The sequence below is a fragment of the Ahaetulla prasina genome, chromosome 1 (assembly GCF_028640845.1).
Source record: "Ahaetulla prasina isolate Xishuangbanna chromosome 1, ASM2864084v1, whole genome shotgun sequence".
Lineage (NCBI taxonomy): Eukaryota > Metazoa > Chordata > Lepidosauria > Squamata > Colubridae > Ahaetulla > Ahaetulla prasina.
This window is the reverse complement of record NC_080539.1, coordinates 26,570,941-26,595,024: the sequence shown is the minus strand read 5'-3', so window position 1 is coordinate 26,595,024 and position 24,084 is coordinate 26,570,941. Positions and strand designations below refer to the sequence as shown.

General features: G+C 38.9%; 1 protein-coding gene across 2 annotated transcripts; it reads right to left on the bottom strand.

The window, feature by feature from the left end:
• Nucleotides 1–601: 601 nt before the first annotated feature.
• PSPH (phosphoserine phosphatase) lies at nucleotides 602–23,830 on the bottom strand. Of its 2 annotated transcripts, XM_058164516.1 has the most exons (6): nucleotides 23,695–23,830; nucleotides 10,926–11,081; nucleotides 8,581–8,715; nucleotides 5,980–6,125; nucleotides 2,289–2,437; nucleotides 602–793 (listed from the first exon to the last, which is right to left on the bottom strand). In XM_058164516.1, the coding sequence occupies exons 2-6, from the start codon at nucleotides 11,063–11,065 to the stop codon at nucleotides 683–685; spliced, it is 681 nt and encodes a 226-aa protein (XP_058020499.1). In that variant the 5' UTR covers nucleotides 11,066–11,081; nucleotides 23,695–23,830; the 3' UTR covers nucleotides 602–682. The 2 variants fall into 2 exon arrangements, with proteins under 2 accessions (XP_058020499.1, XP_058020498.1); XM_058164515.1 differs by lacking the exon at nucleotides 23,695–23,830 and having other exon boundaries at nucleotides 10,926–11,193.
• Nucleotides 23,831–24,084: the final 254 nt, after the last annotated feature.

Here is a 24,084-nt window from a genome sequence, read left to right as displayed (position 1 = left end):
TGCCATCCAATTATATCATTTCTGCCATTTTTGTCCTTTTTGTCCTTTTTTATTTTAATGTTTTCATTTTGTCGTCGTTTCCTTATTTTAAAATGTTTTTAACAATTTATAAACAGCTTACAGTTTCTGGGAGACTAATGATGTAGTATTATACTATTATTGTTGTTGTTGTTGTTGTTATTATTATTATTATTATTATTATTATTATTTTCCCATCATCAATAGCAAATAAAGTTTTGCTATGATTTTTATAGAAGTGCAATTTCTTCATACATGGGCCACAATCGTTTTCCTCTGAACCAGTGGTGAAATCCAAATTTTTTTACTACCAGTTCTGTGGGCATGGCTTGGTGGGTGTGGTGTGGCTTGGTGGGCATGGCAGGAGAAGGATACTGCAAAATCCCCATTCCCACCCCACTCTGGGGCCAGCCAGAGGTGGTATTTGCCAGTTCTCCAAACTACTCAAAATTTCCACTACTGATTCTCCAGAGCCTGTCAGAACCTGCTGGATTTCACCCCTGCTCTGAACCCATGTAAAATGAAAGTAGTGATGGCTATGCCCTCCTGCAGAGCCATAAATGAACAGTCCAGAACACATCCATTTGCAAATAACAATATGTTTAATTGCATAATTATATATCTACCTATAATAAGTATTAATAAAATAAGTCTAGTTAATAATTTATCGTTCTTCCAGTTCTTTCAGCAACTCGTCAAAATGAGTGATGTACCACTTTGCTTTTTCTTTTACTTGTTTCCGTACAACGTTGCCCCCGAAGCCGATGAAACAGTCCTGGGCAAACAGAAAACAGACAAGCTGGGGGTTATTCTTCCTCTCCCAAAGAGACAATTTCAAAGTTCACAAGTCATGGACAAACTGGAAATGTGTCATCCTCTAGTAACAACTGAAAAAGCAACACTTATGAATAGCAAGACTGAATGGATGTTTATTCTTGGGAGAATGAAATACTTTGGGCACATGGACATTTGAGAAAATAAAGATATTAATAGGCAAATTTTTCAAACACTTGTGGAATTCCTGCCTTTCGGTCTTAATGCTACCAAATTCTTGTAATTTTTTGGTTTTCTTTCTGTATCTTTTATCCTTAGCTGCCCTGCACCACTGCTTTATGTTGTGTTGTCCACTGTTAAAAATTCTTTAGAGGAAATGATTCTGAAATAACTTCTTTTGGCTAGCCTAGCACCATATCTTTCCTACCCAGGAGCCACTGCATTTCCCTCCTTTATTTGGTCGTCCAAAAATCCAAATCTAAATCCACTGATCTAATAAAGAAGAAATATTTGCCTTTAAATGTCAAGCTGGCCAACTACCGTGACCAGCACAAGGGTTTTGCTTCTGAATGCCAAGTCTAAATGTTCTGATTGGTCTCTCCTCCCCCAGAAGATATAAAAGACAATAATTAACAATGAGTGATAATTATTAACCAGGAAAGGGAATCATGCTTATTTCCTTATGGAGAGGTATGTACCAAAAATGATTTTTTAAAAAGGCTCCCCTTTTTCATCTGTGCATGCTTTATGGGTTAATTTTGTCTAAATGGTGTGGGAAAGTGCAGGTAAATCTTTCTGGAGAGAGAAAGTTGAAAGGAAGACAGGTGAATCTGTGTTTTATCAGGAAGCTAGATTAGACCACTTTTATACAGTATATGCTTGGCAAATCTGCTGATTTATAAGGGGTTTATTGAATTTAAACGGAGCCAAAAAGCCTCCCCAGCTTTTGGTCAGTCTTGGTCTCTGACACACTGCCTATCCCAATCTCTGTGGAGATAAAAATACAGGAACTCAGCACAGAATACCCTAGACCAGAGGTGTCAAACTCAAGGCCCACGGGCCACATTTGGCCCACAGGGTGCTTAGAAATGGTCCACAGGGCTGCCCTGAAAACAGTGAAGGACCGGCCCATTATGCCTCTTCCAGCAAAAATAGAGCTCAGAAGAGCAGTGCATAGCCCTCCCGGACCTCCGTTTTCAGCCATGACAGCCTCCTGCAGCCCTCTGCCAGCGAAAAAGGAGCCCAGGCAGTCCTCCTGAGCTCCATTTTCATTGGCAGAGGGCTGTAGGAGGCTGTTGCGGGCAACAAAGAGGCCTCAACAAGTGATGTGGAGCTGGCCATGTCCCCCTGGCCACACACCCCTGGGCCCCTGAAGTCAAACACAACCCTGATGCGGCCGTCAATGAAATCGAGTTTGACACCCCTGCTCTAGACCAACAGGAAGAAGGGTAAATAAAGATTAAATTGTGGTTGAAACGTCCATCTTTGATACTCACTGCTGGAGGGCAGGCTTCCATGTCTGTTGCTCCATCTCCAACCATAACTACTTTCTTAAATTGAAACTGTTCTTTCAAATAACTGATGACTTGTCCTTTACCACCTGACTCAGCTGTTGGCTGCGTTTCATCAAAACCGGCGTATTCTCCTAAATAAATGACACAAAGGGAAACCTCTTGACTGGCTGTCCCAAAATACTAGGGAGAATTTTAAAGATGTTAGAAGTCTGAGAAAGGGAGAAAAATGTCCTTAGGGAAGTTCTAGTCATCAGAATTCTTATACAAAAGATTTCAAGTCTGGGAAATCGATTCTCTGGTTAGAAATCTAGCTTTTATCCGCATGTTGGATTTATATTTATATTTTCATTCAGGAGACCAGAATGGTGTACATAACACTATAACAAGAACTTGGAATGAGAGTGGCCCAGAGTCACCCAGGAAGATTTTAGGATTGAGGCGGTCTAGAACAGGTGTCTCCAACCTTGGCAACTTTAAGACTTGTGGAATTCTGGGAGTTAAAGTCTACAAGTCTTAAAGCTGCCAAGGTTGGAGACCCCTGGTCTAGAATCTATGTCTCTCCAGTGCTGTTCTGAACTTTTTAATCATTATGCCATCCTGATTCTGTCTTAATAATCTGTTTTAATAATCTTAGTACATGGATTTGGCTATTTTCCTCTGAAGAGGAAGAAATTTTTTCTTACATGCTCTGGGGCTCAAATGTCTATTATTAGGCCATTAATTTCAAAACTAAGTCCTGAAAATAGAAATAGGTCCCAAACACATTAGCTTCTGATTCCATCATTTAAAATTTGGGGGAAATTACCATTCCCCACTTTCTCTCTTTATTCAGGTTTCCTATCCTTTTCTACAAGCAAAAAAGGTCGGAGACTGTGGAAAAATTCTGATCTTTCACATTTGCTTTTATTTGTCCCCCTGGCAATACAGAGTGATTAATCTAAAGCCAAGTACCACACACTTGAGTGACCCTGTTTATTGCAATGTTCCAAATAAGCTGAGCCCAGCTAGAAATTTGTAATATCAGTGTCATATCACTAGCGGGATATCTTAACCTTGAAGTTGTATATTTTATCAGTTAATGGATAAGAGACCCTGCTGATCGCTCAATAAACAAGCTGATCTCAGCAACACACCCCTTGCTCTTACCATGTGCCAAAGCAAAGTGTCAAATCTTAACCCTTGGAAGGAATTACTTGTTTTGCATAACCTGGGACAATTGATGTTTCATAACTGGGACACTGATTAGCAGGCCTAATTCTTCAAGCGCAACCATTTACAGTCTAAAGATTTCACTTCAACTTGTTTTCCCAGCCCAGGGTCAACTTAAGCAACAACTGGGTCTATGATCTAAAAAAAATTAAACAATTCAAAATATTCCAGAGGGGAACAGGTTTGGAAAGCCCTTTCTACAAGAACAGGCTAAAATTTCTGCAGTTTGGAAGCAGGGAAGATTTAGTAACGATCACAGATTATTAGGTACGATGTTAGAATAGACTCTAAATCTATATACTGCTGAATCCTAGCTGATGGGAAAGCAAAAAATGAAGGCCAGGGACCTGCTGCTTCAAGATAAACTTGTAGTTTGTTGACTTCTTTGGGAAGCAGGAAGCTGGATTAAACCAGCCTTCCCCTTCCTTTGTCCTCCAGACCACAATTCCCAGAGTTCTCAGCTAGATGATCAGGTTAGACACAGCTGGCCTAATGGACTTTTAGTTCTGCTTTATGTTCTAAAAAAGCAAATGGAGCCCATAATTGCCAACCCAGAAATTTGAGAAGCTGAAGTGTCCTAAGGCTAAAAGCTCTCCGATATTTATAACCCCAAAGATCCTTTTTGCAGACAGCTCAACAAACTAGTTTTACAGTACACTTTATTCACATTTCTGAAATGAGTCCTGAAGTGTGAAAAGTCACTAGAAGATCTGTAAGAAATGTGCAGCAAACCTTGACTTACTGTATGAATTGGCAATGAGACTTGTCAGTTGGCTTGTTAAGACCAAATGGAGGTTTAGCTACCTTGGAAAAGGCCCTCTGTACATAGAGTGCATGGTCATTAATTTAAATTAAGTGTGAGAAACGAGTAGCCATTTTCTTCATGCATCGATGAAAATGGACTGATCACCGGTGAGGAAGTGCTAAAATGTAGGTATGATACACATTTTGGGTTTTGAGCCTGGATTGCCTTCTTGGGTATGTCATAAAATACTGCAGCCTTCAGTCTGAAATAAGTTCCCACTTCTAATCTAAATTTACACTTTGCAAGTTTATTACTTTTCGATGGAAATGCATCATGTGGCCATACAGTAATGTATTAGAACAGAATTATTTTCCCGAGTTCCAAACCAAGAAAGAAAGTTCAAGTAAGAAAGTAATTAAAAAAGCCTTTTAAAAAGGCTTTAATTACTTAAAAAAGCCATGAGGCAATATGATCCAGTGGTTAACATACCAGATCCAGATGGATCTTGACAGACTTGAACAGTGGCCTTATCTAACAAAATGAAATTCAGTGTAGAGTGTAGAGAAAAGTAAAGTCTTACACTCAGGTAAGAAAAACCCAAAGCACACATAAACTGGGGGAAACCAGGTTTAATAGCAGTGACGGTGAGAGGGATCTTGGAGTCTTAGTGGACAATCAGCTAAATATGAGCCAGCAGTGTGCAATGGCAGCTAAAAAAGCCAATTCAATCCTAAATTGCATTAACAGAGGGCTACAATCAAGATCAAACCCTAGTAAGACCACACTTGGAGTACTGCATCCAGTTTTGGTCACCACACTATAAAAAAAATGTTGAGGCTCTAGAAAAAGTGGAGAAAAGAGCAACCAGGATGATTAGGGGACTGGAGAATAAAACATATGAAGAACAGTTAGTCTAGTGAAGAGAAGGTCCAGGGGACACATGATAGCAGTGTTCCAATATTTGAGGGGCTGCCACAGAGAGGAAGGGGTCAAGCTCTTTTCCAAAGCACCTGAAGGCCAGACAAGGAATAATGAATTGAAACGGACCAAGGAGAGATTCAACCTAGAAATGAGGAGGAACTTTCTGACAGGGAGAGCAATCAACCAATGGAACAGCTTGCCTTTGGAAGTTGTGGGAGCTTCATCACTTGAGACTTTCAAGAAAAAATTGGACTGCCATTTGTCAGAAATTGTGTAGGGTCTCCTGGTTGAGTGGGGGTTGGACTAGATGACTTATAAGGTCCCTTCCAACTCTGTTAATTTGTTAAATAGTCACTACCAAAGTAAAAGTGAGGGAACCCAGATTCTAGCTCATTCTCAGTTTCAGAAACTCCCTGGGTGATTTGGCCAGTCTTGCTTACTCAACACAACCAACTTCACAAGCTGGTTATTGGGGGTGGGGGAATAAGCCCTATGCTTAGAAGTACAAACAAATACCTACTAAATATAAATTTCAACAATGAAGAAAGAAATGATTTAGTCTTGTATGGAATAAATGTTTACATTGATTACCATAGCTAGCCTTCAAATAATTCTTATATATTTCATTTTTTTTAAAGCAAAAGACTTGGAACAGTTTTTGATCCTCTGATGCTACAGAATTGAGATGTTCTGTAATTCTGTTTCAGTTAACACATCATAGAGATACTACTATTATCTTTGGTCCCTATTAAGTCACAACTTTATCAGTTCTAAGTTCAATCATATGGAAAATTTTACCATTAAAGTAGAACTTCAATCTGTTGGCGTAGATATTTGCTGTTGGAATGTTTAATTGTGAGGCGACATGTTCGACAATGCTCTGAAACCCTCCAGAAATTAAGAAAACTTGAACACCACGCTGGTGGAGCCGGTTGACGAGTTCTCTTTAAGGAAAAAAAAATAGAGAGACCATAAGGTCAGGGGAAAAGAACGAATACATTCAAACAGGTTGTTTTTGTTCGTTATCTTCATTAATATCATATACATAATAGACCCATAATAAGCTAGAGAGGTCCAAAGGGATCTTGAGGCTCACAAAGTCAGGCTCCAGCAATAAACTTTAAAAAAATGAAAGGTATGTTAGGCACAGAGAAGTAAGAGTTCTGCAGAGATCTTCCTCCAAAATAACCTTCTCTACTCTAATGCCTTTCCTGTACATTGTATTTCAACTTGCATAATCCCCAACCAGGATGAAAAAAATGATATTTATTTGTGACTTGTTAAATTGAAAACTAAGGCATCTGGCGTGAATGAAATATATGAGAAGATTCTGTGGCAGTGTTTTGCCAAGTATCAGGGCAGTGAGCGGGTGCCCAGACAATCAGTTTGTTTGGAACTCAAGACAATGAGCACTCCTAGGAATAAAGATATTTTAAATAATTAACTTAAATTATTAACTTAAAACAAGATGATATCCAAATTTCCTATAAGCTCCTTAATAATGACAGCAGAGATACCCCCAAAGTGGCAAATTTCCACAGTACCCCATACTAGGGTCTGGGCAGACTCTCCCGACAAACAACAATAGCAATAGCATTCAGGCTTATATATTGCTCCATAGCACTTTATAGCACTCTCTGGGCAGTTTACAATGTAGAAGCATTATTTGCATATTGTCCCCAATAATAATAATAATAATAATAATAATAATAATAATAATAATAATAATAATAATAATAATAATAATAATAATAATAATAATAATAATTAGTATTATTATATTTTTATACCGCCCTTCTCCCGAAGGACTCAGGGCAGTGTACAGCCAATAAAATCACAACAATACAAAACACATTAAAAAACTAATTAAAAAACTTAATAATTAACTTAATAATCAGGATAATAAATCCTAATTTTACCCATTTCAGAAGGAGGGAAGGCTGCGTCAACCTTGAGCCCTGTCAGAATCGAAGTCCAGGCTGTGGACAGAGTTTGCATGCAATACTGCACTTTAACCACTGCACTACCAGGACAATAACTCCAAGATGTTTTTTTAAATCAAAATCTGGCACCATGATTTCTTGGCCCTGTTTTTATGGTCATGAGACTGACCTTGCCTGGGTAGCACATGACTCTAAGATGGGAACGGAAAGTCCGTAATTTTCACAGATTTACAGCTATGTGGAGATTCCCCTCCCCTTCTCTTTTTTTGAGTAGACAAGAGAAAAAATCAAACCAAACTAAGAGGGTTAGCTCAGAATGAGCTCTAAACTTCTAGACTTCTTAATATGAAGGAGAAATAAAAATATGTTACTAAACTCCTCCAATAGCCAAATCTGGGCATAGCAAAATCTCATTTTCACAAAAGAACTACCATTTTAGTCCAGTACATGGAACAAAAATAAAGTCTTCACAGTTCTGTGAAAGAATAAGGAGTCAGAGCCACCCAAACCTTACAGGAGATTGTTCCAAAGGGCAGGGGAAGCAACAGAATAGACACATCTGCTAGGTCCCATTGTATGACTACTTCAAACAAAGGACTGTCTACCTTGGTGTGTAATTTTCGGACTGTCAGAAATAACAAGTAGATGGTCCTGAAAATAACAGCCCTGTTCCATACAGGGATTTATAGATGATAACTAGCTTTTGAATCACACCTAGAAGCCTATCAGGAGCCATTGCAATGCACAGAACACAGTAGTGGTCTTGCATGGACATACCAATGTGCCTGTACTGCTGTACTCTGGACCAGTTGCAGCAACTTAGAAGGCAGTCATTTGTAGAGACCACTGCAGAAATCCAACAGGGAGATGACTAAGGCATGAATGACAATGAACAGGGCCTCCTGATCTAAAAATGGGGGCAATTTATGCACAAGATAAAGTAGTGCAAAGGCCTTCCTGGACATGGCTGTCACCTGTTCTTCACAGGAGCCGTGAGTCCAGGAGGAACCCAAACTTCTCACCAGCTTTAAGTCAAGGAATGCAGTTGTACCCAGAACCAAAGATGAAAATCCCCAGATCAGAATCCAAATTCCATACCATAGCTTGAAAACAAGCAGATAAAGCAAAGTTTGGCTGCAGTTTGAGTACAATAAAAAAAACAGTGTTATTGCAATGGATTTTAATCTCAACTGGCAACGGGCAAGACACAGGAGGGGGAGCAAAGATAATATTGCCTGAATTCAGGAATAGCTTGTATGCTTTGATGGATTGCCTTAATAACAGGGGTGGGGGGGTGGGGGGAGAATCCAACTCAAAGGTCCAAGTCCCAGTCCAGCATTATTGTATTATGTCTTTCATAAAATCCTAGGAACACAGCAAGGACCTATGACAACCTCCATGGGAAAAACACATATTTGGAATACTGCACCACATAACCATTCCTAATATTTCTTACCTTATTCCTGGCGTTAACTGGGGTGGATGCTCTGATATTAATTTCTGCACTTGTTCGTAGGAAGGTCGTATGAGGCCTAGCCGTGCAGTTAATGCTGCCTTGAATGTTACTGAACCTCCCATTGCTCTGCGAGTCCTAAATTAGGAGTCAAAGAAATTCATTTCAAGCTTTTAAGGAAAGCAGAAGGATCGCCTGAGGAGTTTCAATACACAAATCTGATAAACTAGAATGCATTGTAGAAACCCACTGAAAATTTATTCTGTGATGTAAGAATATAAGGGCTCCCTGCTGTATCAAATCATACTGTTTCAGGCAGTCCATTCCCCATAGTGGCCAAATACATATTTATGGAATCCATAAAGAGGATAATACTGACCTTTTTCAAGCTGCTGTTCAAAAGCTGGAACCCAATGTTCACTAATGCTAAGCTTGTTTATTATTTATTTATTTATTTAGATGTTTTATATGGCTGCCCACTCACTCTGTGAGACTTTGGGTGACTTACAAACAATAAAAGCCCAAATAACAATTTGGATGAATAAATTGTTGTGAATGTTGCCTCAATCCCAATCACCTGTAGCCAGTGGTGGGATTCAGTCAGTTTGGGAGAACCGGTTGTCAACTTTCTGAGCCATTTGGCAACCTGGTTGTAGAAAGAAATCATTAGGGCAGAGAACCAGTTGTTAAATTACTTGAATCCCACCACTGCTTGTAGCTGCTACTTCAGTGTTAAAAATGACACATATGGTATTTCTACTATGATCCTTAAGTGGTTTTTTTTAAAGGAATTAAAAGTTCTTATGGTTATGCAATCTAACTATGGTAAATGCCCTGTGTTCTTATACCACAGTGTTAAATAATTTCTCAACAACACCCACTACAGGCTGACATTTCTCTTTCATTTAAAAAAAAACAAACAAAAAATGCCAGGAACTTGCACAGCTGGTTTAACTAGAAGTAGCAAGAGGACAGTGAAAAAATACATAAGCACTGGAGGCAATAACAACTGTGTAGCTGTGGTCAGCAACTTTTTGGACAGACATGACCAACTACAGGAACTTTTCACATCCATTGTCAATTCACACTGTGTTCTGGCTTGGGCAAGCAGAAGATCGAACAGAATCTCTCAGCATTTAGACTTGGTCCTGAAAATGCCACATACTGACCACATTTTGTAAAGATACTTTACAACATAGCTATTCCAAAAGTTTATCATAGATGCATTTCTAAACTGTACATTAAAGTTGTGCCAGAGATACTCAAATACCTGCATGGTGTTATGAAACAAATCTTACAGGAAGCTTAATTGAATTTCTCATGATTAACTATATAGTATCACAAAAGTTTCAAAACCACACAGACACTGAATGTTATACTGAAAGTATGAGATATAAAGTCCTTGGACTGATAATACAATTACACAAGCTTTTTTTCCCTTCATCACAGAGCTACCTCAATTGTCTTTTCATCTTTGCACATACAGACTATGATAATTTTCTCTGCATTATTCAGTGAAATGCCAAAGCAAGCAAAAGCACAAGCAAACTTTGGAGTTACTTTGTAAGTCATATTGAAGAGATGCAAAAGACAAAGCTTGCTGCATTACTAAAGACTTAAGATACCATACTAGGGGGGAAAGTTAGCAGCATTCTGATTGTGCCATGAAGCAGCTTACAATGAGATAATAGATGAACTCAAAATATGTTGTCATATCAATATATTTAAAGCAGCGGTTTGATTCAGTCAAAGAGAAGCAATATTCCTTGTATAATTTTCCTGCCTTCCATCTTCTTGACTTTAGTGTTTATGATCTGTTTCAAAGCTAACTACAAAACTGGTTTCTCAGACTAGAAATAGTTCTGATCTGTATATGCTTATTAGATGCCTGCTTACAATTATCTGCTCAAGAAGCTTCATTAGAGGACTCCGTATATGATCTGACTAAGATCTGATAAAACTAGCCACTCTCATGCAGGACTTTAGATGGGCAACCAAACCCAAACATTAAACCTATAAATTTAATATATTTAATAAATAGTTATCTTTTTGTTGGTAAGAGCCGTCACCATTGCATACAGCCCAGTGGCTTTGGACTTCTCATATTCAGGTCAAACACACTGGTAAACACACAGTCTTTTGGGCAAACAAATTTCCATGTCTGTGTCCCAAAGGTGCTTTTTCAAAAGACAGCTGGACTTCCTTTGTTTTTCCTTGAAGATGTTTCACTTCTCATCCAAGAAGCTTCTTCAGTTCTGAAGTGAAGAACTGGACAACAGAACTGAAGAAGTATCTCGATGTCTGCTCTCTCTTCTCAGAAGCATCAAGCAAGACACAATCATACTTACATTTCTGCCACCGCATCTCCAACACCACAGAATTTTGCCAGTTCATCGATGCCCTCTTCTTTAATGACTGTGCTGTCCACATCGAAGCAAACGGCATCAGCATTGAGGAAGATTTCCTTCATCTCCATGATAGAAGACATCCTTTTAGGAACCTTCCTGTTATGTGAAAGATAGATGAAGTCATTTTGGATGTCGCCAGCCTGTACCCTCAGTTGGGCCATCTTAGAAGCAGATCTGTGGCTGAAAGCCCTGTGTTGAGAGGGGGCAGCTGATGCCGCAGCTCCTTTTTAAGCAAGAGCAGGGAGTGGAGGAGGGGGGGTAGAGGACGCTGCTGATTTGCTGGCTTCAGGGGCAGCAGAGAAATGGGCAGACAATCAAGGTCCCCCCACCCTGTTGAGTTAACCATTCCTGAAACTTTCACTGACGCAGTCCATCTGAGGTATCGCACACATTTACTGAAGAGAAGGATTTCTCCTCCAGGAGTGGCCATCTATCTTACTCTTTGCTACCCCAAAATTCCACAAAATGATTTTTACCTCTTGAATAAAAATAACCACCTTTAGTGATACTTTTAATCAAACTACCCCCTCCATTTATACAGTCTTGTTCCCCCTCAAAAGCACCATCAACTGGTACTCAGAGTTCTTGACATAAATACCACAGAACACTAAAAGAATTCATCTTAAATTAGACTGAAGGCAAAGTAAGTAATCATTTTTGATATCCCAGGGAATGAAACCAGAGTCTTGAAGTTTAACCAAAGAACAAGAGGAAAATTAAAAAGGAAGTATTAATGTGTATAATTGTGGGGAAGGGGAAGAATCAGCACCATGAGGAAAAAACAAGATTTTTTCATTAGCAACTGGAATTTCTATAAATAATGATAATAAATGATTGCATCAAGAAGATCCATTCAGTCACAAGAATAGGAACTATACAAGAACTTATTTGAGGATTTTTTGTTTCATACCTCTTCCATTTTTGGATCTGCTCTGAAAGTCCTGGTCATTAATGCATCAAATTGTAGCAAAGAACTTGGGTAGCCAATGGGTGGGAGCAAAATGATACAGGAAAATCTAACTTTTTTCTGTCATGATCCAAACTTTTGCATCCCAGATAGTGTATGCTACCCTTATGTCTTACAAAAAGACATGTGGATTCCAGAATAAGTTGCTCAAGGAGCCAATCCAGATAGCTTGTTTAATCTGTTTTGCTCCAATATGGAATGTGGCACAAAGTATAAATCTGATTGTCCCCTTAGCTAGCCTCCCGCAGATGTAGTGAGAGTTTCCTAGATGACGAGAAAATGAGAGCTTTTCATCAGATAAGATGGTTTAAAAAAAAGTTTTTTAAAAAAACTTGACTGGTTTTGGAATTATCTCTTGGTCTCATTGTTGGATAAAGAATGAACAAGCTTCCAAATATGCACAATGGGACCTTTCATATACCTGAGTGAATTACATTGTCTCGTACTTGTGAAAAATTGCCCTGTCCCCTTTATCCTAAACATCAGTTATTACTTTCTATGTTCTTTTTAAGACTACCCTGGTTGTGGCAACCAGATGTCTGATCAAAGGCCAAATTGTCAATGGAAGGAATAATAGAATAACAAAATTGGAGGAGAGGTCTTCTACTCCCAGCTCAAACAGGAGACCCTATATCATTCTGGGCAAATGGCTGTCCATTCTCTTCTTAAAAACCTCCAGTGATGGAGCAGCCACAACTTCTGAAGGCAACCCATTCCATTGATTAATTATTTTCACTGTCAGGGAATTTCTTCTTAATTCTAGGTTGGATTTCTCTTTGGTAAGTTTCCATCCATTACTTCTTGTCTTGTCCTCAGGTGCTTTGAGAATAGGTTGTTCGCCTCTTTGTGATGGTCCCTCAAATATTAGAAGACTGCTATCATGTCATACCTGGTTCTTCTCTTCATTAGTCATATCCAGTTCTTGCAACCATTCAGCATATGTTTCATCTTCTAGCCCTCTAATCACCTTTGTTGCTCTTCTCTGTACTCTTTCTAGGGTCTAGAGGAGATGTTTGCAACTGGAAGGGAGATCCTGGATAGATCATAGCCTCTGCCATGTCATCACCATTGATTTGTGGCCATCAGTGTGCCACAAATTGTGCAAATAGCAAAGTTTACACAAGGAAAAGTTGGGGAATACCACTTATAAATCAGATCAGATCAAAGTTAGATGATCTCATGGATGGGTTGGGGTAAGCTGCATCATCAGGAGGGGTCCTCAAAGAAGAGTTAAGTGAAGCATCTTCCAACCAGGTAGGAGAACATGAGGAAGTGTTGAAACTTAGCTTGTACCTAAGAATATTTTTAGAGATTTCAATTGCTTTTTGTTTCATTGTGGCCTAATTATATTTTACAATATAAGCATAGACTAGTTTTTATACTAGTAAAGGTGATGGCTAAAAAATAAAGAAGCCTTACAAACTTTACTCTGACATTAGGAAGACACAGACTATGTGGTCCCAGTATATCCTGGTAGGATGTGACAATTAAGGCTTTAAGGTGATGCTTTATGCTTATGGTTTGGATGTGGTCAGAATCCGAGAAGAGGCAATTATGCTAAAAGGACAGGGTCTGGGAAAGTGTTGAGAAAGCGGAACTTCACATGTGCTCACTAGCAGCCTTGACTTGCTGATGGCTTCCAAATGTTCTATTTGTTTTAAGCCAGAGAAGGCAGAAGAGAGAGCTTTGACTCTGGGGCGGGGTTGGAACACCATGCAATATGACGCATTGTTACACAATGCCATGAAAAAGGCACATGCTCATAGCTCTGGAGTACATCCAGCTGTTTTTTTCCAGGCAATATGAAAGGATAAACATCCAACCAGAACTCAATCTCATGTCACCTGGCCAACTTTGACAGGGACATCTTGCCAAGATGCACCAAGCTGCCTGCGTCACCCTGTCTCCAAATCATGATGTAATATCTGCAGATTAAAGCTGGATTGCAATAGGGACTTTTAGTGATAAAGGAAAACATGTACCTGCCATGCAATGATATTTTACTGGTCCACACTAGTATTTGCGGAAGAGCTTTAAAAACCTGAGCATTCATGGAAAAAGTGAGCCACTTGGGGAAACTCGTCAAATTCTTTTGAGCTAAATATATATATAAAATGAAAACTCTAGTAAGAATAAACAAAAGCTAGGTCACTTTTTAAGACCTCAAAATGGATTTTTAAAAATGCTGAAATTTTGAGAGATTACTAGATTTGACATCTTCACTTGACATCTCCAAAATTCATGTACCGTAAATACACAAAACAGTACAAAAACTGGCAATTGTTTAACATTGTACCGGCAACTATCTTTAAAATTCAATATTCCAAATTTTATTTAGAGTTAGAGTTCTGTAGATGCTATCTAGGGAGCTGTGAGTATCTTGGCACACAAAGATGTGCAAAAAACTAGCATAAACAGGTAGGACTTCCCCACTCTTTTTCCCCCCTCCTTTTTTTCTTTTTCAGAGTTTTTGTAAAGTACTGAATGCTAACCTAAAATATGAACATAGTATTTCTCAGGCCCATTTTTTTAACCATAATTATGCAGAAATTTCAAAACACCTAACTGCTGAAATACAGCCGTAGGTGGTTTGCTGTGGAAAACCAGTATTACTACCAGTTTTAAACAGCCAAACAAGATGGCATTTTATGGGCCGTACCAAAGCCTCATGGGTTTGCTATATGTCCTCTGGACTATCCAGTGTGATATTATAAACCAAAGATGAGAAACTTGCTAATGCCTGGTAGCTGGTGTTGTGTTTTTTTTTCCCAGCTTCAAAAAGCTGCAGTGAGTAACAGAAGTGACATAAACAGCTCTGTACCAATTCATTTCATTTTAATTTAGCATAGTCCTGAAAGGGCATGCCTTTGCTCCAATAGTGCTTTTCAGACATGATAAATATACTTCTTGGATGTTAGCAGATGTCCAAGCCAAAGTTTATCCACCAGACGGATTCACTTTGGATATTAGAGGCTTTTCAGACTCTCTAGGGATGGGAACACTTTGACTGGCTCCGAAAGGGAAAGACATGGCAGACAAATATGCCAGAACACTTAGTCGAACTGCACCTGAAGATGGGGAAATTTAGTTTTCCAAGGGTACCCAAGAATATGGAAATTTGAAACATGCCAGTGCTGGCTTGTTGTTGTTCCTGTATGAGCAGTTCATGTGGGAAACTGGGAGCGCTTAATGCTATCTATAGAGGGACAGGATTTGGAGTTAGTTTCCCCACACTTTATATGGTTGGGAGGTTGTTAACCTTTTTATAGGTATGAACCTACAGATACATAACTCATCTATTTCCCTGCAGGACACTGATAGAAAATTTCAGGGTTTTATTTGGTGGTTTGAGACTGAAGTTCAGCAGCATAATCCTGATTGGCCTCTACAGCAGCGGTCACCATCTGGTGGTCCATGGACCACTGGTGGTCTACGAGAACATTTTGGTGGTCTGCAGAAAAATTATTTGCATTTTTTATATTGCACTAAATCAGAGGTCCTCAAACTACGGCCCCTGGGACAGATATTTTATTTATTTTTACTTATTTATTTGTCAAACACAACGGTATATATAAGTATAAGCATGAAATAACCATACGAATTGGATACAGTCAAAGGGAACATTAGGACAGGAATGGTAGGCACGCTGGTGCTCTTATGCACGCCCCTTACAGACCTCTTAGGAATGGGGTGAGATCAATAGTAGATAGTCTTTGGTTAAAGCTTTGGGGATTTTGGGAAGAGACCACAGAGTCAGTGCATTCCAGGCATTAACAACTCTGTTACTGAAGTCATCTTTTCTACAATCAAGATTGGAGTGGTTCACATTAAGTTTAAATCTATTGTGTGCTCGTGTATTGTTGCGATTGAAGTTGAAGTAGTCTTCGACAGGAAGGACATTGTAGCAGATGATTTTATGAGTTATACTCAGGTCATGCTGAAGGCGACGGAGTTCTAAATTTTCTAAACCCACGATTTCAAGTCTGGTGGCATAAGGTATTTTGTTGTGATATGTGGAGTGGAGAACTCTTCTTGTGAAATATTTCTGGACATGCTCAATTGTATTAAAGTCCGAAATGAGGTGTGGGTTCCAGACAGGAATGTACAATGAAAGTTTTTGTTGCTGCAGAGAATCTCCCCCTTTGGGGTCTTTTTGTGTAAATCGGAGGGGGACAGAAATTCCGACTTGGGGTCTGCTTCGGCCTCCTGGTGTTGGGCTTTGAGCAAAAGCTGGAGGGAAGTGCCACTGGTGGCAAAGAACCGGAGGGCCTTTTTCCAGTGGGACCGCATCATGGCCTGAAACTGGCTGACCATCTCAGCCCACTGAGCCTCCAGGCACTAGCACCTGACCTTGCACTCCTAAAGGTCTTCTCTCTGCTTGGAAAGTCTATGCTCATATTCCTCAGTGAGGTGCTTCTGCCAGATCCAATTTGAACTGAGCTATTTTGCCAACTCTTTCTCATGGTGGCTGCTTAGCTCCAACAAGTGCTTCCTGTAGGGGGCCTAAGGAGCCCAGGTGGGGAGGGGAGGAGTGGTTGAGAGGGGAGGGGCTAGTACAGACTGGCGAGGCGCCTCTTGATGTGACATTGAGTTGGCCACACCCACCCAGTCACATGACCACCTACCTATGCCCACCCAGTCGGTCATTAGGCAGATCATATTAGTGGTCCATGGGATTTAAAATTATGAATTTAGTGTTCCCTTACATCTGAAAGGTTAGGGACCCCTGCTCTACAGTGTCCCCAAAAAGTATTTCCGATGATGCATACCTACCCCTGGTGTAAGCCATAGTTCATATACTGTACATTGTCAGGGACATAATACAATTACACTGAGCGAGCAATTGTAGTAAGTCTTTCCTCACCAGTAGAAGGAAAAATTGGACTACTTTCCTTTTGTATATCAATTCTCTCTTACATGATTGAGCTGATGGCGGCACGCAGTGGGGCTTCCAAGCAGGCTCCCCTCCAGGGTTGGGTTAGGCCTCTTCGGATCATCTCCCAGTCAGGGATAAGATCTTGCACCATAGAGGCTGTGACTTTAAGAAATCTAAAAGCAAAGTCCTCCTTATTTTAGAAAGGCACAATCCATTGGAAACCAATGCAGGTGATGTTGTTTTCATATGAACTGATTATATAGGAAAATATATGCAAATATAACCCTTTGTTCTTGGGTTTGCTTGCCTATAGGAGATATGTAAATAGCTCTTTATATGTCTTGGTTCTGATCTCTGGAAAAACTCCTGCTTCCCTCCTTCTGAGATGTTGCCATAATTTAAATCAATTAAATCAGATATGACTGAAGAGGAGAAAAAAATAATTGATCTCCAGAGCCTTAGGTAGCCCAAATGTAAATTCATATGGTTTATTATGTTTGAAAATATTTTCAAGATAATAAGTAAAATGAGCCAAATTCAACTAAATTCTGTCTAATAGAATTGTAATCTAATATACACATTTACCTGTGCACTCAATTAGGCTTATCTCTGTATTGGTGTTTATGGGACTGCAATGTAAGACCCATAAATCCAATGCAACATGTTCATGCTAGTTAAAAAAGAGAAAGAAAATTTTCCAACAATTTGGCATGCAGAACTCTTATTGTCTCACCAAGTTCAGTGTGGGACTGAAGGGGATTTCAGAGAAAGAGACAGGATAGCCATTTGTCAGAAATGGTGTAGGCCAGGGTCTCCTACAGGAGTTGGCCTAGAAGACCTCAAAGGTCCCTTCCAACTCTGTAATTCTGTTCTGTTCTGTTGTTTTATTATAATTGCCCTGCCTCATTCATAGAAGAGATCCAAATATATTCATCCCATTGATAATTTTCCAAAGGGCTTTTGCCATTTGCTCTGTCGTTTTTCTCATAAATCAATCAAGCAAACAAACAGCAGCAACTGATGACCAGGGGTCTCCAACCTTAGTAATTTTAAGGTTTGTGGTCTTCAACTCCCAGAGTTCCTCAGCCAGCAAAGCTGACTGAGGAACTCTGGAAGTTGAAGTCCACAAGCCTTAAAGTTACTAAGGTTGGAGACCACTGTGCTAGACCAATTCTCGAATACAGCTCATCTGTCTGGAACCCACACTGAATATTGAACATTAATACAATTGAGAGAGTCCAGAGATATTTCCCGAGAAGAGGTCTCCACTCCTCTGCTTACAACAAAATACCTTATGCCACCAGACTTGAAATTCTGGGTTTAGAACATTTAGAACTACGCCGCCTTCAGTATGACCTGAGCATAGCTCATAAAATCATCTACTACAATGTCCTACGTGTCAATGACTAGTTCAGCTTCAACCACAACAATACATTAGCACACAGTAGATACAAACTTAAAGTGAACCGCTCCAAACTCGATTGCAGAAAATATGACTTCACTAACAGAGTTGTTAATGCCTGGAATGCACTACCAGACTCTGTGGTCTCATCCCAAAACCACCAAAACTTTAACCTAAGACTGTCTACTGTTGACCTCACCCCATTCCTAAGAGGTCTCTAAGAGGTCATAAGAGCACCAGCATGCCTACTATCCCTGTCCTAATGTTCCCTTAATTGTATTCATTTTATTTATTCAATTCATGCTTATACTTATATATATTATCTAATATGTACTCAATAAAATAAATGAATAAAATAATAAAATGAAAGAGGGAAAGACAAAAGAGAGCTACCAGGATATTTTTTATCAGTGGTGTTAGGAATCCTTGGATTAGAAGTTCTTAAATTTAAGTAAATATGCAAGAAGACTGCAGCTATGGGCACCAACCTTACCTATACATTTTAAATTGTAGAGTTTGTCACTCTTCCTTTCATGGAAAGCTTCAAAGGTAGCAGAAAAGGGCAATGCTTTTGTTTAAAGCTTTTTCAAGTGGATATTCTTGAAAAAAAAACCAAGTAGTTATATAACCTTACATAGCTTGGAATTTTGTTACAAAAAAGTACTAGTAATTGGGTTCAAAAAATATGAAAAGTCGTGATTTGCAATGTACAATTGGCTTACTGTATGTGCAATAAGGTAAGCTATATTTCAGTTTATAAATCACTAACCCTAACCAAATACTACTTCAGCCAATTGCTAAAGCTACCCAAAATTTATTTATTTGATTTTCATTCTTTATTACGTTATAAGTAACTCAACAAGTAAAAGTATCTAATATTCATTTCTCCACCTATTTTCCCACAACAACTCCTCTGCCAAGTCATCCAAAGTCATCTAGCCAGCTTTCATCCAGCCTAAAGTAGAACTAGAACTCACAGCCTCTTCATTTCCAACCTGGTGCCTTTACTATATTTCAGAAATTCAGCAAATTTTAAATTTTGCTGCTCAATGGAACTGAAAAAGCAAGCAAGCAACCTAGAACAACATCCTTAAACTCTGGGTAACATTTAGGGTTACCCAGGTGATGATCAATTTGTCAATTTATTCTTTTTTCTGGTATGGCATTTTACATATATTTCAGGCATGATTTAAGGAAGCTAAAGCCCATTAGCTTTATGGAGGAAGGCAGGCAGTCCTCTATTTTCTTGTATCTTCTGTTCTTTAAATTTTGAACATTGAAGACATGAGCTGTCAAATTATTAATAACTTTGTGTAAGTGGCACTGGACATCTTTTGGCTGTAGATAAATAAATTGGAGGGGATTATTGTCAAAGTAATAAAAACAGGCATGTGATTTGATTAGCATTTTTACCCATTTCTATTGGAAGTCAGCTCTAGGAGCAGAAGAACCAACTTTGGGATTGCTGAAGAACCTACCCAGCAGGCTGGAACTTTGAGGGCGTGATAAATAGCTGTTTTAGTATTGGGCAACAGAAAAAAGGTGGGGTGATTTGGATACTGATTAGTCTCAGCGGTAGGAAATGGAAAAGTACTTTTGTTTTTTTTTTGCCAAGGCGTTATTGGTAAAGTTCAAGGGCAACCAGAATGAAAAATGACATCATCGCAGGAGAAATAAGCTTAAAGAGTTAGTGATAATTTGATTCTGGCACTAGAAGCATAAAGACTGCTTCACAGTATTCAGTTCATAAGCAGTGAAAATGCCATCGTTCTCTTAAAAGTGGGCTTTGTTGGCATATCTCTCTCTCTCTCTCTCCTCATGAAAGAGAAGCCCCTCCCCTCCTTTCAGTTTCGGAACAGCAATCAGTGAAGTGACTTCACTGTATTCCAGCTATTGCTGGGAATGAAAGAAAACAACGCAATCACAGGATAAAAATCCAATAGACACAGAAGCAAGGTCAAGAACACAACACATCCAGAAAAGAAAAATTGGAGAATGGAGGCAGCAACATCACCAGACTTTTGGCTTAGACAGCCAGAGCCCTACTCAGAAGTAAGTCCCATTAGGTTCAATGGGGCTTTACATTTCAATGGACAATTCAATACTAATACTCAGATGATGGGAATTATCTTGTAACATCAATATTTTCTTTAATAAAATTTTTTTATTATACTATTTAATATTAAGTCTTTTAATTGCCCTTTACTGCCAGTGTTTTAATTTGGAGGACTTGTTATTTTTATTTTAATATTTTTAATCTTGTTTGTGCCACTTTGATGTAATGCAATAGAACATGATTATGCAATAGGATATGAATCAATATAAATAAATTAGGATATATTATAGTATTTCATGCATCCCTTTGCTCTAATCTCAATCTCCTTCCTGTGTTTTCTTCCCAGCAATCAAAATGTTAATGGTGAATTTATGTGAGAAAAGGCTAGTGTTTTTATATTAAGTTGTAATGAAAAACACTGCCTATATTAGCAACGGGAACTAATGAATGAATAAAGAATGTAATGGATGCCTTACAGGATCTGACAAAGATCCATTCAGTCCATATTCTGCTTCCACTGTGACCAAAGAAGGAAAATCCCTCTCCTATTTTTCATCCCCAACACAATATATCTGGAAATAAACAGCTTCTGAAGATGGACATTAGCAGTTGCTATAGCTATAAAAGATATTGAATGATGATCTGTACTCCCATAATTGTATTTAATCCCATTTGACCTGAAACACACATGATTTGATTGCTTCTATTTATGCTTTCTTCATTTAAAAAGCTTTTTTCCTCTTGTTCAGTTTTTCATGGGGAAGAGGAATTAATAGAGCCATGGTGGTGCAGTGATTAGAATGCAGTACTGCAGGCTAAGTCACTGCTCACTCCAGGAGTTCAATTCTGAGCCGCTCAAGGTTGACTCAGCCTTCCATCCTTCTTCCCAGGTCGGTAAAATGAGGACCCAGATTGTTGGGGGCAATATCCTGAAATTTGTAAACTGCTTAGAGAGGGCTGAAAAGCACTGCGAAATGCTATTGCTATTTGCTTTCCACTTTTGGAACTGGAAAAAATAAAAGGCCTGTCGGCAGCAGTTGAGCAACAGAAGGCAATAGAGACTGCTGCATGATCCACCCATGCCTAATGTGAGAGTTTGAGGTGGCTCCCTCATCAAAGTATCTTATGATTCAGCAATCAGAGTCACACAGAATTTTGTACAAAGCTGCAATTTTGTACACAGTGGGCCATGGCTTGGTGAACAAACCATAGTAAAGCTAATAATCATTTAGTGGGATATGTGAAGCTGCCAATATTCTCTATGGATCCCGTTAGCGTGCCATCTTCCTTGCTCGGTTCTTGCTTTGAGCTTTGTCTCATTCATGCTTTGCCTTGTTCAGCACACAGTGGGTTAACCCTTACTAACAGTTACTTTCTGGAGATGCAATTGGCAAGACCCCATATCTGAACAGAAGATAACTGGGGCATGCAAGGGGAGACAAAGGCCTTGTTGCTGCATCGCTGCTTAAGGACATCAAGCACCATAGCCTGAGAAAATGTGCAACCTACCGCTTATATGCTTTGCTCTTTGGCCACCTTGGCTGATAACAGTCAAGTAACAGGTGAGTCCAGAATATCTTTTTAGAAAAGAGAGAGTGCTAGCTTTGAGGAAAAATAACTGGGAAGCCTCTCTTAAACAGGCCAGTCTTAGATTTCAAAGATTAAAAAAAATACTGACAATGATGAATCATCCTTTTTAAAGCAAAGAGCTTGAACTGGCAGTTTTAAAATCTGTTTTGTTTTTGTTTTGTGCAAAGCAATTCACTCTGATCACCAAGAAGAAAAGGAAAGCTGTGTTTATATATTTAAAAACATTTTAAATCAACAATTTTAAGCAGCATTTTTGTCAAAATTATTGTATCTGTGGCTATTTCTTGTCAGCTTTCTTGATGATTTTTAGAATTTTCTGCCCATAGGCAAAGTAGGAATAATGAAATAAAAAATAATAATGAAAATTTAAAAAATCAGCAACACTAATCTCATTAAGCATATCAATGATGATAGCACATTTTTAAGGCTATGAACTTCCCTCTGCACTGGAATCTCATTCTTCCTTTCTTCAACCTTTACAAAATAGAGACAAAATATGGGGGTACAATATGATTCCATCAGGAACTGGGAGCATTATCTGTGGAATCTGCTACCTGGAACAATAAATAGTTCAGTATTTGTTTTAAAAAAGGCTCCCAGTTTCTTGGCCTGGTGAAAGAAAGTCCCAACAACCTCAAGCAAACTCTCTCTAATAAAGATAGTCAATTACAAGACCTTTGGAAGATCTCAATAATCATGTGTGAATTCTGTGCTTTTTGTGACTCCTAGACACTGAGGTTTTTTCCTTCTCACCCTTGCTGAACCTTTTTCATCAGTTTAAGAACACTGGCATCTATACTGGAAATGCTGAAGAAAGTTAATAGTTGTGAGAAATTTGCTTGATACATATGATGCAGTTTTCCACAAAATCCAAAAGATTTCCATGTACAAAACTCAGCAAAACTGCAGCCCAGAGAAACTGAAGGCTGTTTACAAAAAGAATATGAAAAGTTCTGCTTTTCTTTCTTTCTCTTTTTCAAAAACATTTCCTTTCATTAGCACATTGTTTCAATTTCTTTCAGATAACCACACTGAATACTGTGTTTAATAAAAATGAAGATACGTGTTCTAACTCCACAGAATCCTGCATTATTTTCCTCTGGCAAAATAAAACATTTCTTCAGCATCAGAGTATGTGACATGGGCTTAAATTACCTTTAAAAATAAAAGTTACTACTTTAAAAATAGAAGCTTAAAATGCCTTCAAAACAGTGATCAAATTTATTATAAATATATCTAGGCATGATTACTGATGGGGGGAAATGGACTCTCCATATTCAACAGCAAATCTGTCTAAGCATGTAAACAAGATATCAGTTTCATAACTTGTGCCTCCGTTTTCTTGAAGAATCTGACCAATCACTGTAAAAAGCAAACTGCTGGATTAGATGATCTGCTTTAATTTTGAGTGTAATCCAACTCAGCAGAGCTCTTCATAATAAGGTTTTCACTGAGACAAGTGTTGATGATTTGGATAAAGTTTGTCTTATATTTTTAAAAACCTTTTTTTCTGGAGGGACAGGAGCTTCAAAATCATACATATTATGCAATATACAAAAAGAACAACTTTCTGCTCCAGATTGAGATGCTGATGTTTTCCCTCTTTGGGATTGCATCATTCATTCATTGTACATTACAAAAGGGCCCAGAACCTTTTTCCAGCACCACTGCAAAAACTGTATCAACCAGCAGAGGGTTTGGAAGCCAATTCTTTGTGTTAGCTGTCAGTTTGAAGAAGCTGCAAAATCCGAGAGGGAAAAAGAAGAAAAGAAAGGAAATGGAAATACGTTCCCTGAATTTAAACTCCCAGCAACTTACAGTATGGTGGTGTCCTTTGCAATTTTGGACGTCAGTGCCAGCTACCTCCTGACTGTGGAGCCGAGAGAAGGATCAGAGAAGCCCTTCAGTCACATAGATGCAAAAGCACCAAATGAACTGGAAGCCAGCCACATTTACTGTGAACAGCCCTCTTAATTCTGCTGAGCAAGCAGTGGCCCTCCTTTTTTTTAAAAAAATGCTGCTTACATGAAAGCAAAGGGCTCAGGTTGTTTACAGAAAGGCTTAGGAAAGAAACGTGTAATTTTGCACTTTGTGGGGGGAGGAGCCCCTCAAACCCAGCCCTGCAAGATTCCCGATAGGTCGAAGAGAAGCCGGCAGAGAGAAAGTGGGTGGAGAAGGAGGCGGAAAATTGTCTTGATTTGAACAAGT

Bases quoted from the DNA above. Each gene is read 5' to 3' on its own strand.
- PSPH (XM_058164515.1), bottom strand. From the start codon at position 11,146: ATGGCCCAACTGAGGGTACAGGCTGGCGACATCCAAAATGACTTCATC. The intron at 6,126-8,580 runs GTAAGAAATATT...TTTTCCTTAAAG, and splicing joins CAGTTAACGCCAGGAATAAG to AGAACTCGTCAACCGGCTCC. The intron at 2,438-5,979 runs GTAAAATTTTCC...TCATTTATTTAG, and splicing joins ATTGAAGTTCTACTTTAATG to GAGAATACGCCGGTTTTGAT.